Source organism: Lytechinus variegatus, chromosome 9 (genome assembly GCF_018143015.1).
Source record: "Lytechinus variegatus isolate NC3 chromosome 9, Lvar_3.0, whole genome shotgun sequence".
Lineage (NCBI taxonomy): Eukaryota > Metazoa > Echinodermata > Echinoidea > Temnopleuroida > Toxopneustidae > Lytechinus > Lytechinus variegatus.
This window is the reverse complement of record NC_054748.1, coordinates 1,806,391-1,828,971: the sequence shown is the minus strand read 5'-3', so window position 1 is coordinate 1,828,971 and position 22,581 is coordinate 1,806,391. Positions and strand designations below refer to the sequence as shown.

The window sequence follows — 22,581 nt, the reverse complement described above, 5'->3', positions numbered from 1 at the left end:
AACCCTTCAACACGATAACAGAATATATTCAAATTATGTGGTTGCCATTTCAGCTTTCTACATGAAAAACTTCATGTGAAATGGCATGTTTTCCAACGAAGTTGTCATATACATGTACGCGGCATTTCGCAAAATGTCACATTTTACAATTTGAGGTAGGAAATTAACAGCCTTTGTGCAGATTCTTGACTGAAATATCTTTTATGAAGTATTCTTCAAAGTGTTGTCTTTCATCTGGGCATGACAAAAAAATTAAAATCTGAAATTGCCCAAAATGACTTTTGACGCACTTTTGTTTCGCCCCGGCCGTCTGTGCGTTGTAAAGCAAATGTGACTGAGGTATTGCGGATACACCGCAATTGTTTCACCGGTCATTTTATCGGTACCAATAGCTTCCTTTCGTGACTAAAGGCCTGGTCACACCGCCCGAGCGTTGTTGGAGCGGTCGTGGAACGGTAGGGAGAGAGGGTCGAATTTCGCTCAAAAAATTGGGGAAAAATCGAAAACAAAAAAATCGAAGTCGAAAATGGTGAACGGTAGCGAGCGGTGATGATTCTTTTCTCTCCGCTCCACGACCGCTCCAACAAAGCTCGGGCGGTGTGACCAGGCCTTTAGGGTAATTCCGTTTGGGCGGAAACTTACAAAGATCTGACAGAGGAAAGAATATCTGAATAAAAATTGATTTGTGACAATCAAAGCGGTGCCACATCCAGGAGAGAATTTGATTTTCTCTTAGCATTGTATAGAATTGTAGAAAGTAAATTAGAGGGGAAATGTTCAATAATATTCCATCGATAGTGCATAGCTCATCATCTATTCAAAAACAATAACATCATCAATCAAACATTTGATCATGTAATCATTAAAACAATTTACCACTTAACAGTCAAATAGCACACTCGATTGTTAAAATGAATAACATCATCATTAAAATTTAGAAGGAAAATGAGGGAAACGTGCCAGTAATAGGTGAGTTATAACGTTTGTTTTATTGAACGAAATTGTCCGAAATCGAATCCCAGAAAAAAGCCGATGACATATCATTCTTAATAGAGCCTCATTAAAATATATTAAGATACGTTTATTTCGGTTGGTACATGTATATCAGTTATCTATCTATCAAGAAACTCAGTACATCAATACTAATACTGATACTAATAATAATAATGGACGATTCCATGTTAGGAAAATCAGCCATTTTCACAACATTCATCAACCTGCTGTCCAAGAACTTCGAGTTGCTTTGTGGTAATATAAAAGTACTACTTGGCATACATGCAATAAACTGACAACCAACAAAAAAAATGTCGTCCATAGGTGAATTAGAGCTTAAAATGTTGCGGTTCGTACGGGACATTTCTGCGTCCCGTACGACACACAACATTTTCCCCTATAATTTACCCATAATCAATTTTCTGTGTTGGTTACTAATTTTTCACATGGATACCCCCTCTAGTTTTATCGCTGACAAAAAAATATTTCGATCTTACAAGGCGAGAGTCAGAACCGCTTTACCACGGGCGCTTCCATGCCGAAGAATGTGGTAGACCGGGGGAGCGTTTCACGAAAGGACTTGTCGGACGTTTCATCCGACAAGTCCCATTTTATCCGCCAGTTACCATAGGAACAGTGCCTCTCAGCCAATCAAAATCATGGAAAGATGTCAGATCTGACGACTTGTCGGATGAAAATATTGATGAAACGCTCCCCAGGACGTAATGAATTACAACAGTCCACTTGCAATGTGACAACGACATGGGTGAGTTTTGCAGCATTTTCCTGGCTTAGCTCCATGCTATGTGACCTCCTTACTAGAACAATTTGGTCGATTAAAAAAGCCTTCAATAAACACGTTGTTATCGATGTCGATCTTTTGATAAAAAAATAACGAACACAAAGAGCTAGATGATATAATTAATATAGCTTTTTGGACTGTGTATAAATCAATTTTGCTACGTAATTACAGGAAAGTAGACAATAGACCATCAAATCTAACGTTTTTATTTAAATCAGAATTGCGTAGGAGACTAGAAATGAACAAAAACTGTACTGGTAAATCTCTGTATCGTCTTCCGAATGTATTATTAAAAACCAAAGTGATGCACATTGCTCGGAAGAGGAAACATGATGAATATCCAGACTACACTCTCAATGATGTTCCATTGGCAGAGACATCCTCTTACAAGTATCTTGGGGTAACCATATCATCAAATCTCCGATGGAGTCTACACATTGATCAGTTGATTCAATCGTATCTCGTGCCAATCGACCTCTTGGGTTTATTCGCACCATTGCACGTGGGGCTTCGACCCAAGCAATATTTTTCTTGTATCGATCGTTGGTACTCCCAATTTTGGAGTATGGAATTCCCGCCTGGCATCCGCATACTGCTGCCCAGGAACACAAACTCGAACAGATACAGCGAACTGCTACAAGAGTTGCGCTTCATCAACGGAGATGTGAGATGCCGTACGAGGAACGTCTCTCTCGTCTACATTGGACATCTCTACGTTCCCGAAGGGACTATGCTCTATGTGCTTATGTCATGAAGTGTTTGTCTGGAACAATCAGATGTGAATCACTGTCAGAAAATCTGAAAGTCAACAGTAGGCACCCTGACCACCTCACGTTTGTTCATCTCCCATCAAGAACCCAGGTCTTATTCATGTCCCCTACCCGTAGATTCCCAAGAATTTGGAATAATTTACCATACTCAATCAGGGATGCAGCTGTCCTTGTCTCACTACCCTCTTTTCTTAATCAGCTAAAATCTCAATTTGAATAAATATGCACAGACATCTGACAAAACCATGTTTAAAACATAACTTATGCTGATTCATAATTTTATTCATTCATTTTGTATGATATATAATTTGAATTAGATTGAATATAAACATTTCCTCATTTTTGTTTTGCATATCACATACTTTAAACTTGCCGTTTGACTCGCATTGGATTCTTTTCCCTCAAACTCAACTTTCATATAATACCGGTTCAATTATCCGCTATTTATTTTCATCTGCTATATTATTGACATATACATCAGTGACATATGGATGGATATTCATATTTATTTTGCAGATCATTGACAATGAACATAGAACTTGCTATTTATCTATTTTTTTTCTATTGAATTATATGTTTGTAAGAGATATCCCTCGCTGCCTTACCTGGAGTTGGAAGAAATGACTTGTGGGTTACAGGAATTTCATTTTTTTTTTCTTCCAGGCAACTCCAGGACTGCAGCGGGGGAGTCCTTTTTAAAATTTTGTCATACTTTGTAATGTCATCTTTCGATGGTCTTGTCTGAAATGCCGAATAAATAATAATAATAATTATGTTTAATGTATATTGATGTACATGTGAAATGTAGAAACAGATGATTAAATAAATGCTATTGAAAGAAAAAAAGCACACAATATTAGTATACATGAATAATACATGAAACATAATAATCGTAATTATTACCAGGTGATAATACAAAAAGGTAAGGTTTGTACACATATTTCGAATTGTAATTCTCAGATATATCGTTTTAGACGATAATACTTTTTTATATTTTTTTTAGATAGGAAAATAGGTTGACGATACAATACCAGTTCATTTAACTGCTATGCTTCAAGCATATATTTAATACATAGTTTGCCTGAACATGTACATTTTTTCTATATTGTGTTTATGTCTTTCTCCAGTCAAGAAGATTGTCACAAGGTAATGCGATTTATGTCATATTATGATTATGTGGCACGCATTGAAAATTTGTTTTGCATATAATTCTAATAAATGCAGAAAATCCTGCAAAAGAAAATAAGATTCAAGGCGGTTTTTAATTCCTCGCACCAATGTATTTGACATCAGTTTTAAAATGACTCAGCTGGGATTGGTTCGGTTTGGGAAAAGAAATCAGCTATTACAAAACTATGTTTCAGATACTTTGGTAGTGCTAGTGATGGAAGAAGACTGTTTCCCACCGCGCTCGTTTTTCACATCTTTTAAGTTGATTTTCTTGTCTTTATCAGTTGTCTTCCTTTTCGCCTTCATGCCATCTATATAAACGATGAATGTATATAGGAACGGATTAATTGATGAATTGATAGGGACGATGAGAATCACTGTCCAAGCATAGAGAGAAGGATCGAGGGTGACTGCACCGGTCTGAGAAAGGATTCCCATGATGATCACTGGCATCCAACAAGCGAGGTCAGTAGCAACGATCATCGCCATCCTAACAGCTAGTCTTGTTTCTTGCTTGATGGATTTGCTGTTGCGGACTTTCTTTGAAGCACTTGTAGATTTGATGAAGATCATGATATAGCAGATTAAGATGAAAGTGAAAGAAACAAGATTGAACCCAATGAAAATTATGATGGAGAACAACCATGGAGGCCTGGACCGACTCTCGACGATTTTGTAATTGACCTGATACTCAAAGAAGAATTCTCCACTGATTTCCAAGACTCCAGTGTCTTTCGCCTCAACATGAAGTGGTAGACCAAGGCATACGTCAGAAAGTCCATACACGTCAGGTCTGTATGATGTAACAATGACCAGGGCAAGACTTAACAATACAGTGAACGACCAGGCTGCACCAACGAGAATCAAAGACCCCTTGTGGCGAATCTTAAACTCCGGCTTGAAAGGAAACATAATGCATATCAACCTATCAATGGATATCAAAGTCAGGGTCAGAACCGATGCCTCGCTGGATAGAAACCCGAGAAATCCAGCAAACCGACACAAGTTGGAATTGCGCCATTGAGGGGCGCTGAGGTAAAACTTGTTGCCATATTCCAGATCTGCAGACGTAATGATAATCATGTAGAGTCCCATCAAAACATCAGCCATGGCTAAGCTGCTTATCATTGTATTCTGGACCTTATTTTTGTGTTTCTTTCTATCCCGAGTCCGAATGAAGAGAACGGCGCCGTTGCCACCTATGGCCAATAAACCCATGACCCATCCTGCAATCCTCAAGGCCAAGTTTGGATATAACCTGCTGCAGGTGTCCAAGGGACTGGTCTGGGATGTCCTTGCACAAGTTGCATTATCGGCTAAAAGACAACACAAGCGATTGTCAGAGGTCGACCTATAGATACAGAATCAATACATAGATAAATAAATTGTTAGATGAACTGGTTTCACCAACACTTTGATCTTAAACCTTCAACTTTTAAAGTTGTAACGGTGATTCCTTGTAAAATGATGGCACATTTCACATCGGACATATCAAATGCTATCGACCGGGCAATATAAACTCTTAGATGAAATTAGACGAAATTAACAAATAGCAGTTAAAAAATATTATTATTCTCCCTTAACCTTACCAGGTACCCTAAACATTCTCTGAAAAAAACATACACATATTAAACTGACACACGTCTCCTTAAAAAAATGTATACGTTTGCATCAGGTCACGTAGACATAGCTACAGGTTATATTACGTACACATTTTCCTGTGTGGTTAGCTGATGTGTACTTCGCGCTGTAAAAAAAAAAAAAGATAGCTAACAATCTGAGACCCTCGGTATCATTTTTAGAAAGTTATTCATTTTCCTCTGGAACTGAAAAACCGTGTAGGCATTATGACATTGATTTTTGACGTCTACTTCTAGTCTTGTGGTTTTCCCCTACCTTTTTATACTTGTTTCAATGATGAGATACATTTTGTTTTCATGTTTTCTTTGGATTGCTACCACAACATCGGGTCGTGTGGTCCAGTGGTTTGAGCAATGGACTCATAATCGCAAGGTTGTGAGTTCGAATCCCAACTCTGCCATTGTCTCCTCTTTGATAAAAAGGCCCAAGAGTGATGTCTGTCGTCTATTATGTCAGCCACTATGGCTGATTAACCTAGACGTAAAATGTTTCCAAGGTAATTGGTTATATACCAGCTTGGCGTTTACCAGCAAAAAATGGTGTCCTGCCGAGTTCCTACCGGAGTTACCACAAACAGAAAACAGAACATTTAAAACGATTTTTTAATTTTTGTTTTACAATAGAACGCTATTGTTGGTCTAACTTTGCGCAGTAGGTTTGGTTTCTTTGCTCCCGTCTTGGAAACCAAATTTACAGGAACACTCAGAAAAATAAATGAAGCTGTTGGACACTTACAAAAATAAACTAATTATGGTTATATGTTCTTATAAACACAAAGCCCTAATGAAAATCCAATGGAATCTACATTGGATTGGCAGTTTGAAGTACACGAAAGTATAAAACAGTAAGACAAGATACTACCTTTTCCCAACCCAAAATATATGGATATACTCTCACATTAGTTAACCAATTGCTAATCCACTGCATCAATCGTCTTTAAAAAGGATTGGTGATTGAGGGAATATTATCTGATTTAGCGACATTCTACAGAGGCAAAACGAGATTACAAAAACACTCGCACGACGTCTTATATGTGCTTATTTCTTCGGTTTTGAGTATATTTGAATTAATACCAAAGTCTACTTACATTTTCTGCAAATATGTGAGACCAGTGAGTGCATCAGAGTCTATAGCTCCCAATTCAGTACCAAGAAAGAACCTATGGTAACACATAAAGTCAATACAAAACACATTTTCGAATGATTATACTGATGCTTATATCACAGTGAAAATTAGTTTTTCAATCACGGGGGTTAATCTTAAAATCGGAGTGTACAATGTTCTCTTGGAAGATCATAGACGCAAGCCGTGGCCGTACAAATTATTTGTTAGTATTTTTTTTCGATTTGAGGCTATAAATAAGCAAACATTCATCGTCAAAAGAGCAAAACAATGGAGATGATTATGATTTTGCCCTATAAAATACAAAATGGAATAACTTAATTTAGACAAAAAACCCGCGCCCTCAGCTAACGGCAATATTGAAAGCCAGCATATTATATACAGTATGTATGTACTACAGTGCGTATAAAAAGACGGGACAGTATTGAAAAGTCTATGAAACAAATTTGTTTCAAATAAAGATGTCTATTTTTTATATTGATAGATGCTCTGAAATCTTATCTTTGAAATGCAATTTAAAAAAAAAAATTCATGCTTGAGCGAACATGGGACGTTTTTGGTCGAGGGTTCAAAAAGAGGCTTGCGACAGAATGGCAGAATATGAGTAATATGGTGATCAGACTTCTTGCTAATCAGCAGACTTCCTTTTAACCTTTTCATTAGCTGTGCCATAATTTGAAATTATGCTGTCAAATTTTATTTACAAATTTATTTATGTACTTGCATTATTTTTTTTTCATTTCATTATTCTTTTACCATGGATTTTTCTTCATAAATAAGAAAAGAAGACTTTTTGTCAACCCAAGCGAGAAGATTTGCTTTATTAATTGGGAAAACTTATAATTATTCAAATCCTTTTATTATTTGAAACAAACTATGTAATGGTATCTTTAAAAGTTACGATTCCATTTTCAAGGGGTAATTGATTGATTGATTTTATTTGTCAGGTAACTGTGAACAAGTACATGAAAAATATGAACAGTAGTGTATACCTTGACAGGATTGCCCATGAAAGCCGAGATGGCTTATTTCCAATGGGGTCCTTACATCAGTAATTGACAACAATGTACATATATATGAAAAACACCTATAGAAATCTACAAACTACATCAATTAAGTCTAGACCACTGAAATTACACGAAGAATTGTAAAACTTAATATATGAAAAGACAAAACAAATAAGTTTGCCATGAAAACCATTTACGCAAAATATGATTAAAATAATTGTAAAACAGGTTGAGTAAACGATCATTACTTCTAGGTTACATATGAAAATTATACTATAATCAGTTTTTAAATAGCGCTAAATGCATCGTAACTAATACAAGATTCATGAATCGTAAAACCTAAGATATGAAAAAGTACAAATAAGTTTGACATCAAACTTTCACGCAAACAACAAAAGATGATGATAAAATGTAAAACAAGTTGATTATTAAAATAAATCATAACTAAATAGTTATATATAAGACTACATGATACACATGAAATTAGAAAGAATATTTAACATTACAGAGTGGGGACATTTTTAAGTGTTGTTTCAATACTCTTTTAAATTGTGTAAAAGTCTTAACCGATTTAACATGATTAGGGAGGGAATTCCAAAAATGTATACCATTATAATAAAACGTGTTGCCAATTTGACCTTTTCTCATAGGTACAACAAAGTTAAACAGACTATTTCTTGTTTCATGCTCGTGAATATTAGATGACCGTGTAAAGTTTTTTGAGATGTAATGATATTCGTTTGAATAGAAAATTTTATGAACATGGTGAAGTATAAGTTGTTGCGACCTCAAGTCTATGCGAAGAAGGCCAGCTTTTTCGATTTCATTCTTCCCAACATGTGTTCTTGGGTGTAAGCAAGTAATAAATCTAACAATCTTATTTTGAATAATTCTAAACTTTTTTTGATCAACCTTTCCAAGACTGCAGTACCATGCTGCATTAGCATAATCAAATAAACACTGTATTAATGAAAAGCTTAATTGATTCCTTGACCAAGTTGACAGGACAAACAGAAAGGAATTCATGTTTTTCAATGACAATGGTGTATTAAGTCAATTTTGAAGGAACTAGATATGGCAGATCCGGTAAAATGTATTAAACAGTTGTGAGTAACCGAAGCGAGCATGCAAATATCACCCTTTTCATTACAATATTATAGTTTTTGATAGATTTTGACATAATCTTCAGAAAATAATATCATATTTTACTTTCTATCTTTCCTTTTATTTCCTTTCCCCTTTTTTTTCTTGGTTATGCTTTTATTATTGAAGGGGGAGGGGGGAATTCCAGAGCTCCCGCCTATCTTTATGGCACTGTTCAAAAGGCACCAAAACCTTTTCAGCACACAATGAAAGGATTTGAAAAAGAAATACACGCTCTCCCAGACTTCGGTTGAAAAATGTTTCTTTGCTGAAGAAGGAATATTCAAAGCTATCGAGAACACATCATACAGAAACAACAGAAGACTTGGACAAATAAATAGATTTGAAAATGAAATTTGACCGCATCATTCGAAAATTATGGCAAAGATAATGAAAAGGTTAAGAGTCTGTTGATTTGCAAGAAGTCAAATCATCATATTCTTCACATTATGCCATTTTGGCGCAAACCTCCTTTTATTCCCAGACAAAATCATGACCGTGTTCGCTAAAGCATGAACGAAACTATTTTTTTAATGGCATTTGAAAGATAAGACTTTGGAGCACATATTAACACTAAAATATAGACATCATAATTTGAAACAAAAAATTTAAAGATTTGTCAAATCTGTCTGTTTTTGATACGCACTGTATATATTCTTAAACAAATATACTGTCGGTATTTTTTTCCCAATACAATTGATTTCCTTAATGCATTAATTTCATGTTTGGTGCATATGAATAGCAGTGTTGTAGTGCCTTGATGCTCGGCCTTGGCCTTAAGGCGCCTTAAGGCCTACTTTTTCAAAGCCTTGGACTTGAACATTCAAGCCTTGGCCTTGAGAGGGCCTTGGCCTTGAGGATTTTGAGCCTTGAAATTTCAATGCATTTTCAAGGCATTTTGTATTTTGTACTTTTATTTGCTTTTATAAAAGTAATTATAAATGTTTCAATTGTTCTGTATATCCAATGACACATATGGTCAATACTAACAGTCAGCAGTAGTAGCAGCTGTAGTAGTAAATGTACTACCAAAGCCATCAATTGTGATTATCACCATTATCAAGAATTATCATCACATAATTAAATAACAAAGAGAAGAGACGAAAATAACGTTATTTATTGGTAATATCATGACTAATGATGACAATGACAATATCAATAAAAATGATTATGATAAAGATAGTGATTTTATGACAGGAATAATTGTAACAGATCTGACTGTAATTTCGACAATAATTTAAAAATTGCTAACTCTAAATGATGATAACAAGGTTGATTCCTATTCCATTAGGATTTTCATTGTATTATTTTATTTGACCAACAAGAATGTTTTAAGTCTTAATGTTTATCTGAAAAGATTGGGTAAACTTGAACACAATCTTCAATTTTGTCATTTCAAAATGGGCTATGTCAATGGCATGATGAGCCAAAGTTTTTAGGGGCTAAGCATGGCATCTAGAGCAAAAATTCTGCCCCCCAAAAAAGTTGAAAGCGATTGAAGTGAGCACAATTTGTCACCCTTATACTATTAGAAAAGCTAATTTTGTGATATATTTTGACAATATGTTCAGAAAATGATATCAATTTCCTTTTATACTTTTATTTTTGGTGGTGGAACTTCTTGTCTCGCTCTTTTTTTTCTAAAGGGGGGGGGGGTGTTCCTGATATTTATTAAACAGACGAGAAAGAGGAATGGGAAGAGAGATGGAGAGAAGGGGGAGGCTGGTTTGGCAGAAAATACTGCAAAATCAGTTAATATGTTGATTGGCAGTACATCTAATTGAATTGTATATATTTTGTTTTGGGTCTAGTGTCTCAGATTGACAAAACAAAATGATAAAAAAGCTACTTATTTTCAATCATATGATTTGACAGTGAATTTCATTTCACTAGTTTCAAGGAAATAGACAAACAAAACTGACAAGAGTCCTAAAAATGACTCATTTAAAGGTCAGCATTTGAAGATTTCAACTTGCGCTTTGTGCTCTCTTGCCCCCCCCCCCGAAAAATTCTCTTTAGGAAAAAAAATATCCGTTTTCCAAAATCAAAAATACCCTTTTTCCCAAATTAAATATGAAAGAAATACCTTTTTTATAGTAAAACATGATACATTTTAGGTTCCAAAATCACCAAATTTTGGATCGCGCTCGCATAAATTATTGTTAAGTAAGGTTCTCTTTCTGTTCCCATTCACACAAAAAAAATGCTTAGAATGTCGGTTGGAATCATCAATATCACAAATTTTGGAGCTCGCACTTTGCGCTCGCATAAAAAAAAATGCTTAGAATGTCGGTTGGAATCATCAATATCACAAATTTTGGAGCTCGCACTTTGCGCTCGCATAAGTTTAGTGGTGAAATAAGTATCATATTTATGAGTCAATGAGTGCAGTCAAGAACTGCTTCCTTTCTGGTCAGTAAAAATTTCAGCTTGCGCTTAATTCTTAAGTAAGATGCACATCTTTTTCATGATTACAATTACAGCTCGGAATATTTCATTTTCATTTCTTATTTCACGAAATGTCCAGAAGTTTGAGCTTGTGATTTGTGCTGGCAACATCTCGCAAGTCTGCCCTTTTAACAGTGATTAGCGCCTTAATTGACCATAAATCGAGTTTTACAACTTCAGAATTGATTTGTTTTTTTTTCAAAACCGCTTGCTCGCTATGCTTTCTTGCAGAAAAGTAAAGCCTAAGTCAAAATATCTGTCCTATTAATTAGAAATCACCTAATAAGCTTTGCTGAACTGAAATTCTACAAAACACACAACTTCTTCAGTTGTTAATCTCATTTGAAAATATATGTTTGCACCAAATGCTATTTTTTTAGATTTGACCCCCCCCCAAAAAAAAAAAATGCCAGGATCACATCACCTTGGTAATAATAATCATTGCATTGTGGAGCATTGTGGCCCAGTGGATTAGTCTCCGGACTGTGAAACAGAGGGTCGTGGGTACGAATCCCAGCCATGGCGTAATTTCCTTCAGCAAGAAATTGATCCACAACGTGCTGCACTCAACGCAGGTGAGGGAAATGGCTACCTGGCAGGAATTTATTCCTTGAAACGCAGCGCGCTTAACAGCTGCACTGCTAAGGCCAGGGTAATTGTGCTGCATATATTGTAGAGCGCTTAGAGACTTCTGACAAAGTAAGTATTAAGCGCTATATAAGCAAGTATAACCATTAATGTAAATCGCCTAGAAAAAAATAACTATCATTATTTTACTAGTATATGTCTAAATCTATCATGAAAACCTTTTATACACTTTGTCTTGTGCGTCATGTCTGCCGCCTAAGAATTGTTGTCTCATTGTTACATATATTGAAAGTTTGAAAATACCTTGGCCTTGGCCTTGGGTTTCCATGCCTTGTCCTCAGCCTTGGTTATTGAAGCCTTAGCCTTGGGTATTAAAGCCTTGGCCTTGGAGGTTTGAGCCTTGACTACAACATTGATGAATAGATATGTAATAGATATGTGCGTGGTCACATATATAGAGCAACTAGAATACTCGCTTGTTTCTTGATAAATCTGGACATTACTAAAAGATCTAGATCACTCCATGGCAAAGATCCAAACTAAAATTACCAAGAAATAAATTCGGCTGTATTACAGCTGCACTCATGGGGGAAGGGGGGGGGGATTCGAACGGAATACCAACATCTTGTGAAACGCAACTGCCCATCTACCCGGAGGCGAAATTATTTTTTCCCACCACAAATCCGGACCCCCAATTGCGCGAGTGCGTGCTCTTATTCCGATATTGCGGTCCAGAACTGCGGAAAGAAAAATAATTTCGCTACGCGGAGGGTGGAAGAGGGGGGGGGGGGGGGGGCTGGAACAGTGAGTGCAGTATCAATGAAAATATTTTATATCTCAATAATACTCACAGATACTCGAGTTTCGTTAGTGAGTCAAAGGCATGACCTTCGATGACATGAATATGGTTGTTGGTTAAGAGACTGAGGGGCGAAAGAGAAAGGAAACGTACATCGGAAAGAGTAAGTAATATCACGTACAAGAAATGTTAAAAAGCTTTGAACATTTGAAAAATTTGTTTAAAAAAAAAATGAGTAATGCAAGGTCAGTATATCTTAAATTAAATTGAGAAAATAGTTGAAAGGGGGTAGGGGGAGGGGGGCAGATGCCCTTTTATTCGCAGCGGCGTTATGCCGTATCACATCAATGTCATTACAGCACTCCTGAGTATATAACAAGACAAAAATATATTTTGTTTAATCCTCAGATTTATGCAAGATCTTTTATATATATATGTATATATATATATATATCTTTAAGTTACGAATGTCTTCGTTCACACCTTTGCGCACGAAGGTTGATCCCTTATTGTAATAATGATAACTTTCTTTTTTAGTCTTATATAGCGCTTTTCATGAGACCTAAATGCAAAAATGCAATCGCATTACAATGTAGAAAAATTAAAATCTACAAACAAAATCAATTAGAAATATTATAGAATATTGGAAATAGTGAGGTCACTGTTACTGGAGCTATAGTAAATATGTTTTTTTTCATGAGATAAGTCTTTGTGCTTGATTGTATTGTAAGTGACTGACTGACTATAGTCAACGACCTGACGCCGCGCGAAACTCAACGAACAGAACTTAACTTACAGATACTGAAGAGACCAAAGTCCTGTGAATACTTCACTTCGTAAAGTGTTTATCAAATTTGACGACAAATTCCTACGGGGGAGAAATCAGAATAGAATAGAAGATAGTGTTATCGACGTGAAATGACGTTTGAATGATAAATATACACAAACTGAATTTGAGGCCGATGGGAAGGAGAGGATCTAAAGATAAAGAACGATGAAAAATTCTAGCCTATGCTACAGACACTCCCGAAGAAGTCTCGAACAGCCATAGTGTATACACACAGCGCAGTGGCGCCACCAGGATTTTTAAGCTAGGAGGGCATTTGAGGAGCAAAATATGGGGGTGGGGGAGGTCACACGCGTCGGACCCACAAAAAGACAGAATTAACAAATAAAAATGAAACAAATAGGAACTTACAATATTTTAAGGTTTTCAAGATCAGAAAACGCTCCGACTTGAATATCGCTAATGTTATTTGACTGCAGATACCTGAATGAGATGAAAGACGAAGAAGGGGAAAGATTCAATCATTGTATCTTATCTGCTGTACGTCTACACACCAGTGAAGATGTCACCTAACTATCCATGAGAAGACAGACATTGAATACATATATATATGTGTGTGGATACAGTGCGTACTACAAAAACGAAATATGGTGTTTCCATTTTTTTTTCCTTCGGCATGGCCAAACGATTCACGGTCTTTCATTCAACTCATCATAAAATGCAACCTGTCCTTTTCATGTTGGTACTAAATATAACATAGGTAGTGTATTCAAGGATAAGCCAAAAGAGATCGAACATGAAATGTCAACACAAGGTTGCGTAGGAAAATGGCGCATTAGCATAATGTTTGCTTTTTCATTAAAGTTCATTTAACTCAAAATAACAGTGGATGCGGATTCACGCGCGGGTTTCTGCGCAACTGCCTCCCGTGAGTCCCTTCCTTGATAGGGATTCGAAACTCGGATTTTGCATGACTCCTCAGAAGCATAAACCATTACTGGGGCGCATTGTATATCTTGAAAATCACGTGGAAAAATGGGTTCAATTTGTAAATCTGAGGTATTGAATAATTAAGTTAAATGAAAGGCAAAATATTAGAATACCACTTTACTTACAGAAATTGCAATTCATGCAGGCCGTCGAAAACTCCCTTATCGATGCCGGTAATCTCATTCTTGAATAGAGCCCTGTTATTGACATTAATTAGACGGTGGAATGAAATACATTTATAAATACTAAATGTGATTTTGAAAATACATATCAAATCGCTGTCAATATAATAAACCATTAACTTTATTTGTATATCGATGCAAGTGTTGCTAATTTTACTATTGGTGAAAGCCTTTTTCCCTAATACATTTTTATTCGTTTTCATATGATAAAAGTTCGCTTTAAGAATTTCTCTATTAAATGTTCTTGCCACCCTTCAAAATGTAGTATCATTTGATGTAGTCCTAAACAATTAAAGTCTACAAAAATTTAGAACACCGGTGCAATATAAAAAGTGCCTTTTCCATTGTTCGGTCTCTGATACCGACAACTGTAATTTCTTTTCTTTTTTTATTCAGGAAAATTTCTTCTAGATAAACAAATTCGTTATTAAAAACTGTAATAAATAGGTATTCTCCAAAAGTTTATTTTCACCATATTACGAGGAAAAAGTGTAAAAGGCATCCGATTCGAATACAAATTTACATATTTCTCGCTTAAAATGACAAAACTAATTTATTATACCCATGGCTTTAAGCTCAATGACATTTTTTTTTCTTCCAACGCATATTTTGAAAAGTTCATGTTTGGATATTCACACTGAGAATATAAAAACTAGCGCTTCATAATTAAGTAGGAAGAACTTTACCTCATTTGATATTGTGCATTACAGGAGCAATACAGAAAGGCAGTGATCAGACAAATATTTGCTGGGGCAATTAAGGCAATTGAGTTTAAAAAATGCATACCTCCCCCCCTAAAAAAAGGAAAAAAAATCTGAGCCCTGTAACTCATAGGCTTGCGATGCCATTTCGTATGCCATACAAGGGTTTTGATTGGTTCTAGGTGGTCGGTGTTATGAACGAATAGAACACATGAAAATAATCATGATGCTGATTGAAAACCAGGATTTAGTTATTGGTGGCATATCTTTATAAGAGTACGTTGACAACATTACGCAAAATAGTTGGGACAGTCGCAGAAAGTGTTTTATATTTAGGGTGCTATTTACAGTAGAATAACAAATGCAAGTCCCAACCGTTTGATATTGATGGGTAGAGCGGTTGCAACCCTTTCTTCAAACTAACCTCCGTCTCTTATACTCACAGTGCCCGAAGGTTGTTCAATCCAGAGAATACACCCGGCTGAAGATGGACTAGTTCGTTGTTGTTCATTTCCCTTGAGAATGAAATATAAACAAAAGTCCTTGCATATAACTAAAGACTTTGCCATTAAAATGTGAGCCATGTCAACAAAACCATCAGCCAATCAGAATCAACCATTTTGTAAAATTCATTCTTAAAATAATGAAAAGTTTTATCCACCAGGAAACACAGACAAAACAAGTCTAAGTAAATAGGTTGACTAGGAAACTGGTGTAGCATAGAGCATCAGAGACCTAATGGTTCTTTTTTAAATGATAAAAAAATCGTTTAATGTGATTCATATTGATATCAGATATAGACGTATTGAATTTTATCAGTTGTATTCAAAGTTGATGCAAATCACCGTGTCATTCATCATTAAAAAAAAATGTTTAAATACGTTTGCGCTTGCTCAAGAAAATCAATATCCAAAATCTCAGTACATAATGACTTAGAAACTATGTAGATGCACGTCTAGAATAGGAAAGGCTACAAGAATGGGCGTTATGGAGCGAATAAAGAAATGTAAGGTTATAAAGCTCAAAATAGTTGAAATATGAGGGCAATTCCAAGCAAAAGCGGATATTTCCCAGAGAATACATTGGCTCTAATTCAAATCCGTTATACCTGATATATTTAACTTTTTAGAGTGGACATGACATCTAAAGATTTCAACCAGGCGTCCTTCTTAAAATAATCAATAATACCTAATGTACAAGTTGCCTTATTTTTGGAAACCTTTCGGTGTCCTGTAGATGGCGCCAAATAATGCTCAATACGATATGTACATTTATCATGATTCTATACTCACAAGAAGAACAGATTGTTCAAATGTGTGAACGTGTCATTCTCAATGGAAGATATATCGTTATGTCGAAGATTCCTGGACATGAACAGGGGAAAAAATTATAAATAAGTATTGGTAAAAGAATATTGATACCGGCATAGGGCTTCAAACTGTCATATGGGAGAGTGTCCCATAATCAAATGGGTTATTTTCGTTGAAGGTAATTCGAAATTCAAAATCAACAAATCTAGGTTGCATACCATTTTCACTATCGAGGTTTCTACGAATAGTGCTAGTATTACAGTCGCAATGAAAATGAATACATGAATAATAGCGAACATTAACAACAATATTGTTGATAACTACTAAAGAACAATGATGATAAAGATAATAGTACTGATAGTAGTTGTAACACCAATGATATCAAAGGAACCATTCATTCATTAAAATGACCTAGATCCGAATGATTAAATTTCTCTTTACACACACACACACACCCACACACACACGAACACCCACTCATCCATAGTATTTATGTATATTAGTGTGAATACTTATAAATGAACAGCAACATTGGCAAACCCTCTTTCACTTACAAACAACACACTCCCACGATCGCATACACCAACACACACATGAACTATTAACCCGCCCCCTAAAACATAACCTTAAAAAAGGGGAAATGGAACAAATGAATACTAGCTTATGTCGTTTCCAACCCAAACAAATTTCCCACCCGCTGTTCATTTCTGTTTAAATTATAACTTACAGATATTGCAATTGTTCTAAACCAGTGAACGCTGTATTTCTTATCTCCCGTATATTGTTGGTCCCCAGGATTCTGTAATAAAATACATGCATGGTAATATAATATTTAAAATTCACTCCAATATTTTGGGCGAAAAGGAATGTGGAATTGTCCTTAAGTTGAAAACTATATGAAAATTGTGGAACTTGAAATTTGGGTTAAACAAATATCTAGTTCAGCCATAATGCCTAACAATTATAATTATATCATAAATATGTTTAAACATTTTCGTATAGATATAGATGCCATGCAAAACAAACGGACTGCAAAATTACTAATTGGTTGAATTGGTTGTTTATGCAATCGCATCGGTCATTGTTAATCATTGAATGTGTAGTTCCTGAATTTCATTTCCTAAGATCAAAAGAAGTACATTTCTGAATTTGTAAGACGATTAACGAACATGTTTGCCGTAGAACGAAATCAAAAGCACATAATATTGAAATGATCAAATTTGGATTATACTTGAATATTAATTCATGTGCATGATTATATAGAATATTTAAATTAATAACATTGTCTGATTTAAGATTTTGAATGACCGATACCTCCTGGAAAACGATAACGCGTTGATTAGAATGCACATTAATAAATTGAAATGACTTCAGTGTGAATTTGTACGAGGAAAAATATTAATAGAATGATATCGGTATCAGCCTATAATCGTAAGTATTGATTGGGGAAGGAAATATAAATAACCCTATTATCAATTAGCTTTATTTCAACATTGCATATGGACGGTGATAAATGAATCATTGTTGTGGACTATCTTGTCACTGATTTTACGAACCGGCTCAAAATCTGATTTATGGTCAAATTTTCGAAATCATTTTCCTTTTTGCATGGATTTTGCATGCATTTAAACAAATAAGGACATATTTCATTCTTTTTACGAACCGGCTCAACCATCTCCCACGATTTTACGAGCTGGCTCAAACCACTTTTTGGGTACCATACGGTTTCTGGAATGGGGCGCACAGGTCAAAGACCAGTATGTGGACAGGTCAAAGACCAGTATGCAGACAGGCCAAAGACCAGTATGCGGACAGGTCAAAGAGCAGTATGCGGTGAACAAGCTGGTTTGCGGAGGATTTGTGCCTCTAAAAATCATGCGCGTGGCATGAATGATTTTACGCACTGGCTCTAACCGCGGTTTGTGCCGCTAAAAACAGTGCATATGGTGCGCGTGATTTTTACGAACTGGCTATACCCCCTGCTTTGTTTTAAAACTAGCAGCTTCTGAAATGCATCCATGCGAAGCATTTTAAATATTGACAGAATGAATACGAATTGCAGACAAAATTTTGTTTATTACCAAAAAAAAAAAGAATGTATCCTTTTTAATTGGTGTGAATAATTGATCTGGTTTCTTTCAAAGCGCGAACTTGTGAGCGTCTGAACAACATCCAAACTTTGAGCGAGATTATATCGCAATCATGATTTAGAGACCAGCCGAGGTTTGAGCCTGTTCGTAAAATCACTGGCGGTGTAAGGTCTAACGTCATTTTCATTTATATTAATCATTTTCTCTGTTACCAATATTCAAATAACTATCAACTTGTTACCCCTCATTTTCGTACGCTTTATCAGCTGTGAAATCAGGGGGGGGGGGGGAAGAGGAAACTTATTTCAGAGTTGTCTGAAAATATATCCGCTTTTGAAGAGACGGGACATGCTTCAGCTAGACCTGTAGACAAGGGAAAGGGGTTTACTGAAGTGATAAACACAAACTCACAGTGTTTGAAGCCTTGGAAATCCAATGAAAGCATTGTCTTCAATTGACAGTAAATTCATATCAAATAGGAATCTGTACATCAGAAAGAAATTATTAAATGTATACACATACACAACCGGTTAGATTATTTTCATCATCTTAAAGCAGCACTTACACTGGGAGGAGAAGTGGAATAAGAAGAAGGTAAAGTCGAAGAAGAAGAAGAAAAAGAAGGAGGAGGAGAAGAAGAAAAAAAAACAGAAGAAGAAGAAAAAGAAGATAATGATGAAGAAGAAAAGTTCCTAGCAAATTGGAATGTTATTATCAATCAGGATTAAAGAACAATCGTATAGAGGTTTTTTATGTACGATCAAATGCCAAACAGTAAAGTGGGGTCCACCCCGTTCTATTCAGTCATTATGGATGTATATATATATATATATATATATATATATATAACTAAAAATTAACATTAACTTACAGATCAGTATTTAGACGAAGCAAGCAAACAGTCGTTAACGTTTCCTGATATATGTTTATTACTTTCATGAAGAATATATATATATTCGATTTCTTTGGCATTTTCTTCGTCTACATGTTTCACTTTCAGTTTTTAGTTTTATTTATTTTACATCTCTCGTAAAAACATTCTTATAGTATCCCGTAATTAGTAACCATCTGGAATAAAATTATTGGAAATGGTTTTTTGACTGATTTGAGTAGGTATGGGTGTCAACATTTACCAAAAAAAAGTTAGGAGGAATACGGGTTGGGGAAAGTGCTTTTTTTCAAGGTCAAAGGTCAATGACCTTTTCATATATACTGTATAATGGTATCTCTGAGATGGAAAGGGGCAGGTTGGTGATAATGGTGTCAAAATACGCAAATTCTTACCAGAATATCAAATAAAATAAAATTAAGTACCTAGAATGCACATTAAAAAAAACTTTCAAGGTCAAAGCCTTTCAAAGGTCAATGACCTTTTTAACATTATGTACCATATACGGTACAATGGTATCTCTGAGATGAAAAGGCGCAGGTTGGTGATCTTGGTGTCAAAATGCACAGATTCTTACAAGAAGAGAAAATAAAATAAAATCAAGTGCATACAATGCTCATTCACCAATGAAATTCAAGGCCAAAGCATTTCAAAGGTCATTGACCTTTTTTACATGATATACCATCATACAGTATAATGGTATCTCTTGAGATTAAAAGCGCAGGTTGGTGATCTTGGTGTCAAAATGGACAGATTCTTACAAGAAGATCAAATGAAATAAAATCGAGTACATTTAATGTTGATTCACCAATGCAATTCAAGGTCAAAGCGTTTCAAAGGTCAATTACCTTTTTTACATTATATACCATATACGGTACAATGATATCTCTGAGATGAAAATGCGCGGGTTAGTGATCTTGGTGTCAAAATGCAGAGATTCTTACAGAAAGATTTTTTTAAATGAAATTAAGTACACAGAATGCATATTAATCCATAAAGTTGAAGGTCAAAGGTCAATGACCTTAATAGGCTATATATCGTATAATGGTATCTCTGAGATAAAACGCATGTTGGTGTCAAAAAGCAATTTTTGCAAGAAGATAAAAAGGCACAAAATAATAATAAAGAATTATCCTTCGCCTTTAAAATCCAAAGTCAAAGGTCAAAAGTTAATAAATATTCATATATCCATGCAAGATCCCCCCAAGAAATTAATCCATCATATTCACATTTTATTTGTGAATAGTAGAAAGAAAGATAGCTATTTGTAATGAAAACTTGCTTGTTTAATAATTTTTACTCTGAAATATTAAAGGATAAATAATGGCCATGAAAAATATATTTAGGGGTTATAGGTCAATCAACTTTGTCAATAATGACAGGGCATTTAAGCAAAAAGGTCGATAACTTGACTGTGGCATGTAGATATATAGTGATTCTGATGGGAAAAAGACTGACCTGCTTGGAAAATTAACAGAAATTTAATAGCGGATTCCTTGACCAATGATGATGTTAAAATACAAGTTCGAGATGAAATTGAGATCAAATAGAACTTTTTAATATATTTTGTAGTAATGCATTGCCAAAAGTGTAAAAAAAAAATCATGTTTGATATAATTTGAAATGGTGAAGTTTTCTAAAGTAGCAGCATTTAGATATGCATTTTATAAATCTAAATCAAGGTACTAATTTCTCTGTAGCAATAGGTCACTATTAAACCTTGAAATGCTAGAATAAATTCTATAACTTAATCTGTAAATGGAAAGGATAGGCCTAACCCTAATGGCATGCATCATCCAAGAACATTTTCATATAGCCAGGGACAATGATGAAGAATTATAATAAGGCAATCATTATAGCTGCAGCTTTGGTCATAGTAAATGAAGTTAAGTGTCTCAATTTCGGCAAAGAGTAATCAAACTCTTGAAAACCTTCTGAGATTTTCAGGACTTTGATCTGGCCCATTCAATGAAAGCCTTATGTTCTGTCAAGGGATATCAGACCAGGTTCTATATTACTGATACGTTGCACAGCTTGATCCTCAAGAACTGGAAGTGGTGCTGTAGGAGTTTTGTTTATAGGTCGACGGATGTCTACTTGTAAGCTATTATCTCCTTTTGAATTTTATTATTATATGCCTAATTTGTGCATGGTAACAATCAGTTGTTCTGGACCAAATACATGATCCTTGTAGAAATTGATACCTAGTAGAAATAGCATCGTGGGTGACGTACGGCAGCTAGAGAGCAGATATGAAGTTTTGTCCTGCAGCTTTACAGCATCTCAAGAGATTCTGGCAGCTCGCAATGAGAGGTAATTAATAATAATACGGGAATTCATCTTTGTTGAAGTTGAGATACGTGCTATTTACTATGAAAAATTGCAGTTCTAAGTATGGCCTTCATTTCATCTTCATCGTCATCCCTCTGCTGATTGGAAATGCTCTCAGATGATGCTAGCTGCAACATGAGAGTTAGACCTATCCTATTCATAAGATTAAGCTAATAGTTTATAGTATTTATTATAGCATTGAGGTGAGTGGAATATCGCTGGAGAGAAAAAGACACGACCACCTTGATTTAGATATTATGATGCATTAAATGCTGCTACTTAAGATAAATATCATTTTAAATTATATACTCGATTTCATTTATTTTTGTTCATTGTTTTTGGCAATGCGTAACAGTATATGAAGAAGCGTTATTTGGTTATCAACTTTTTTTACTTAATTTTCACTGATATTTTGGAAAGAGTTCATTGACCTCTGACCGCTAAATATATTCTCCATGACCTTCATTACTTCAGACTGAATTTATGAAACCTCAATGTTTTCATTACAAATTAGCCATTTTTATTTACATTATCACAAATAAATTAGAATAAATGTTTGTTATTTTTATGTCATACAGATATATATAATATTTCATTTGATCTTGGAATTCAAGGTTGAAACTTTATTCTTTATACTGATTTTGGTGTTGTTTAATCTACATGTACAATATTAATCTTTGCATTTTGGCACCAAGATCACCAACCTGTGGTGTTTTATCTCAGAGATACCATTATATAATATGGTATATGTATAAAAGGTAATTGACCTTTGGCCTTAAATTTTATGGGTGAATGTACATTCTAGATACTTATTTTTT

At 35.1% G+C, this 22,581-nt stretch overlaps 1 protein-coding gene across 1 annotated transcript in view; it reads right to left on the bottom strand.

The window, feature by feature from the left end:
• Positions 1 to 3,837: 3,837 nt before the first annotated feature.
• LOC121421781 (relaxin receptor 2-like) overlaps positions 3,838 to 22,581 on the bottom strand; it is a 36,102-nt gene continuing 17,358 nt past the window's right edge. The window contains exons 8-17 of the mRNA XM_041616581.1: positions 18,955 to 19,026; positions 17,181 to 17,252; positions 16,436 to 16,507; positions 15,587 to 15,658; positions 14,386 to 14,457; positions 13,682 to 13,753; positions 13,280 to 13,351; positions 12,536 to 12,607; positions 6,464 to 6,535; positions 3,838 to 5,086 (exon numbers count right to left, since the gene is read on the bottom strand). Of these exons, the coding sequence (XP_041472515.1) occupies positions 3,919 to 5,086; positions 6,464 to 6,535; positions 12,536 to 12,607; positions 13,280 to 13,351; positions 13,682 to 13,753; positions 14,386 to 14,457; positions 15,587 to 15,658; positions 16,436 to 16,507; positions 17,181 to 17,252; positions 18,955 to 19,026 (1,816 nt within the window). The 3' untranslated portion in view covers positions 3,838 to 3,918. The remainder of the gene's footprint in view (positions 5,087 to 6,463; positions 6,536 to 12,535; positions 12,608 to 13,279; positions 13,352 to 13,681; positions 13,754 to 14,385; positions 14,458 to 15,586; positions 15,659 to 16,435; positions 16,508 to 17,180; positions 17,253 to 18,954; positions 19,027 to 22,581) is intronic.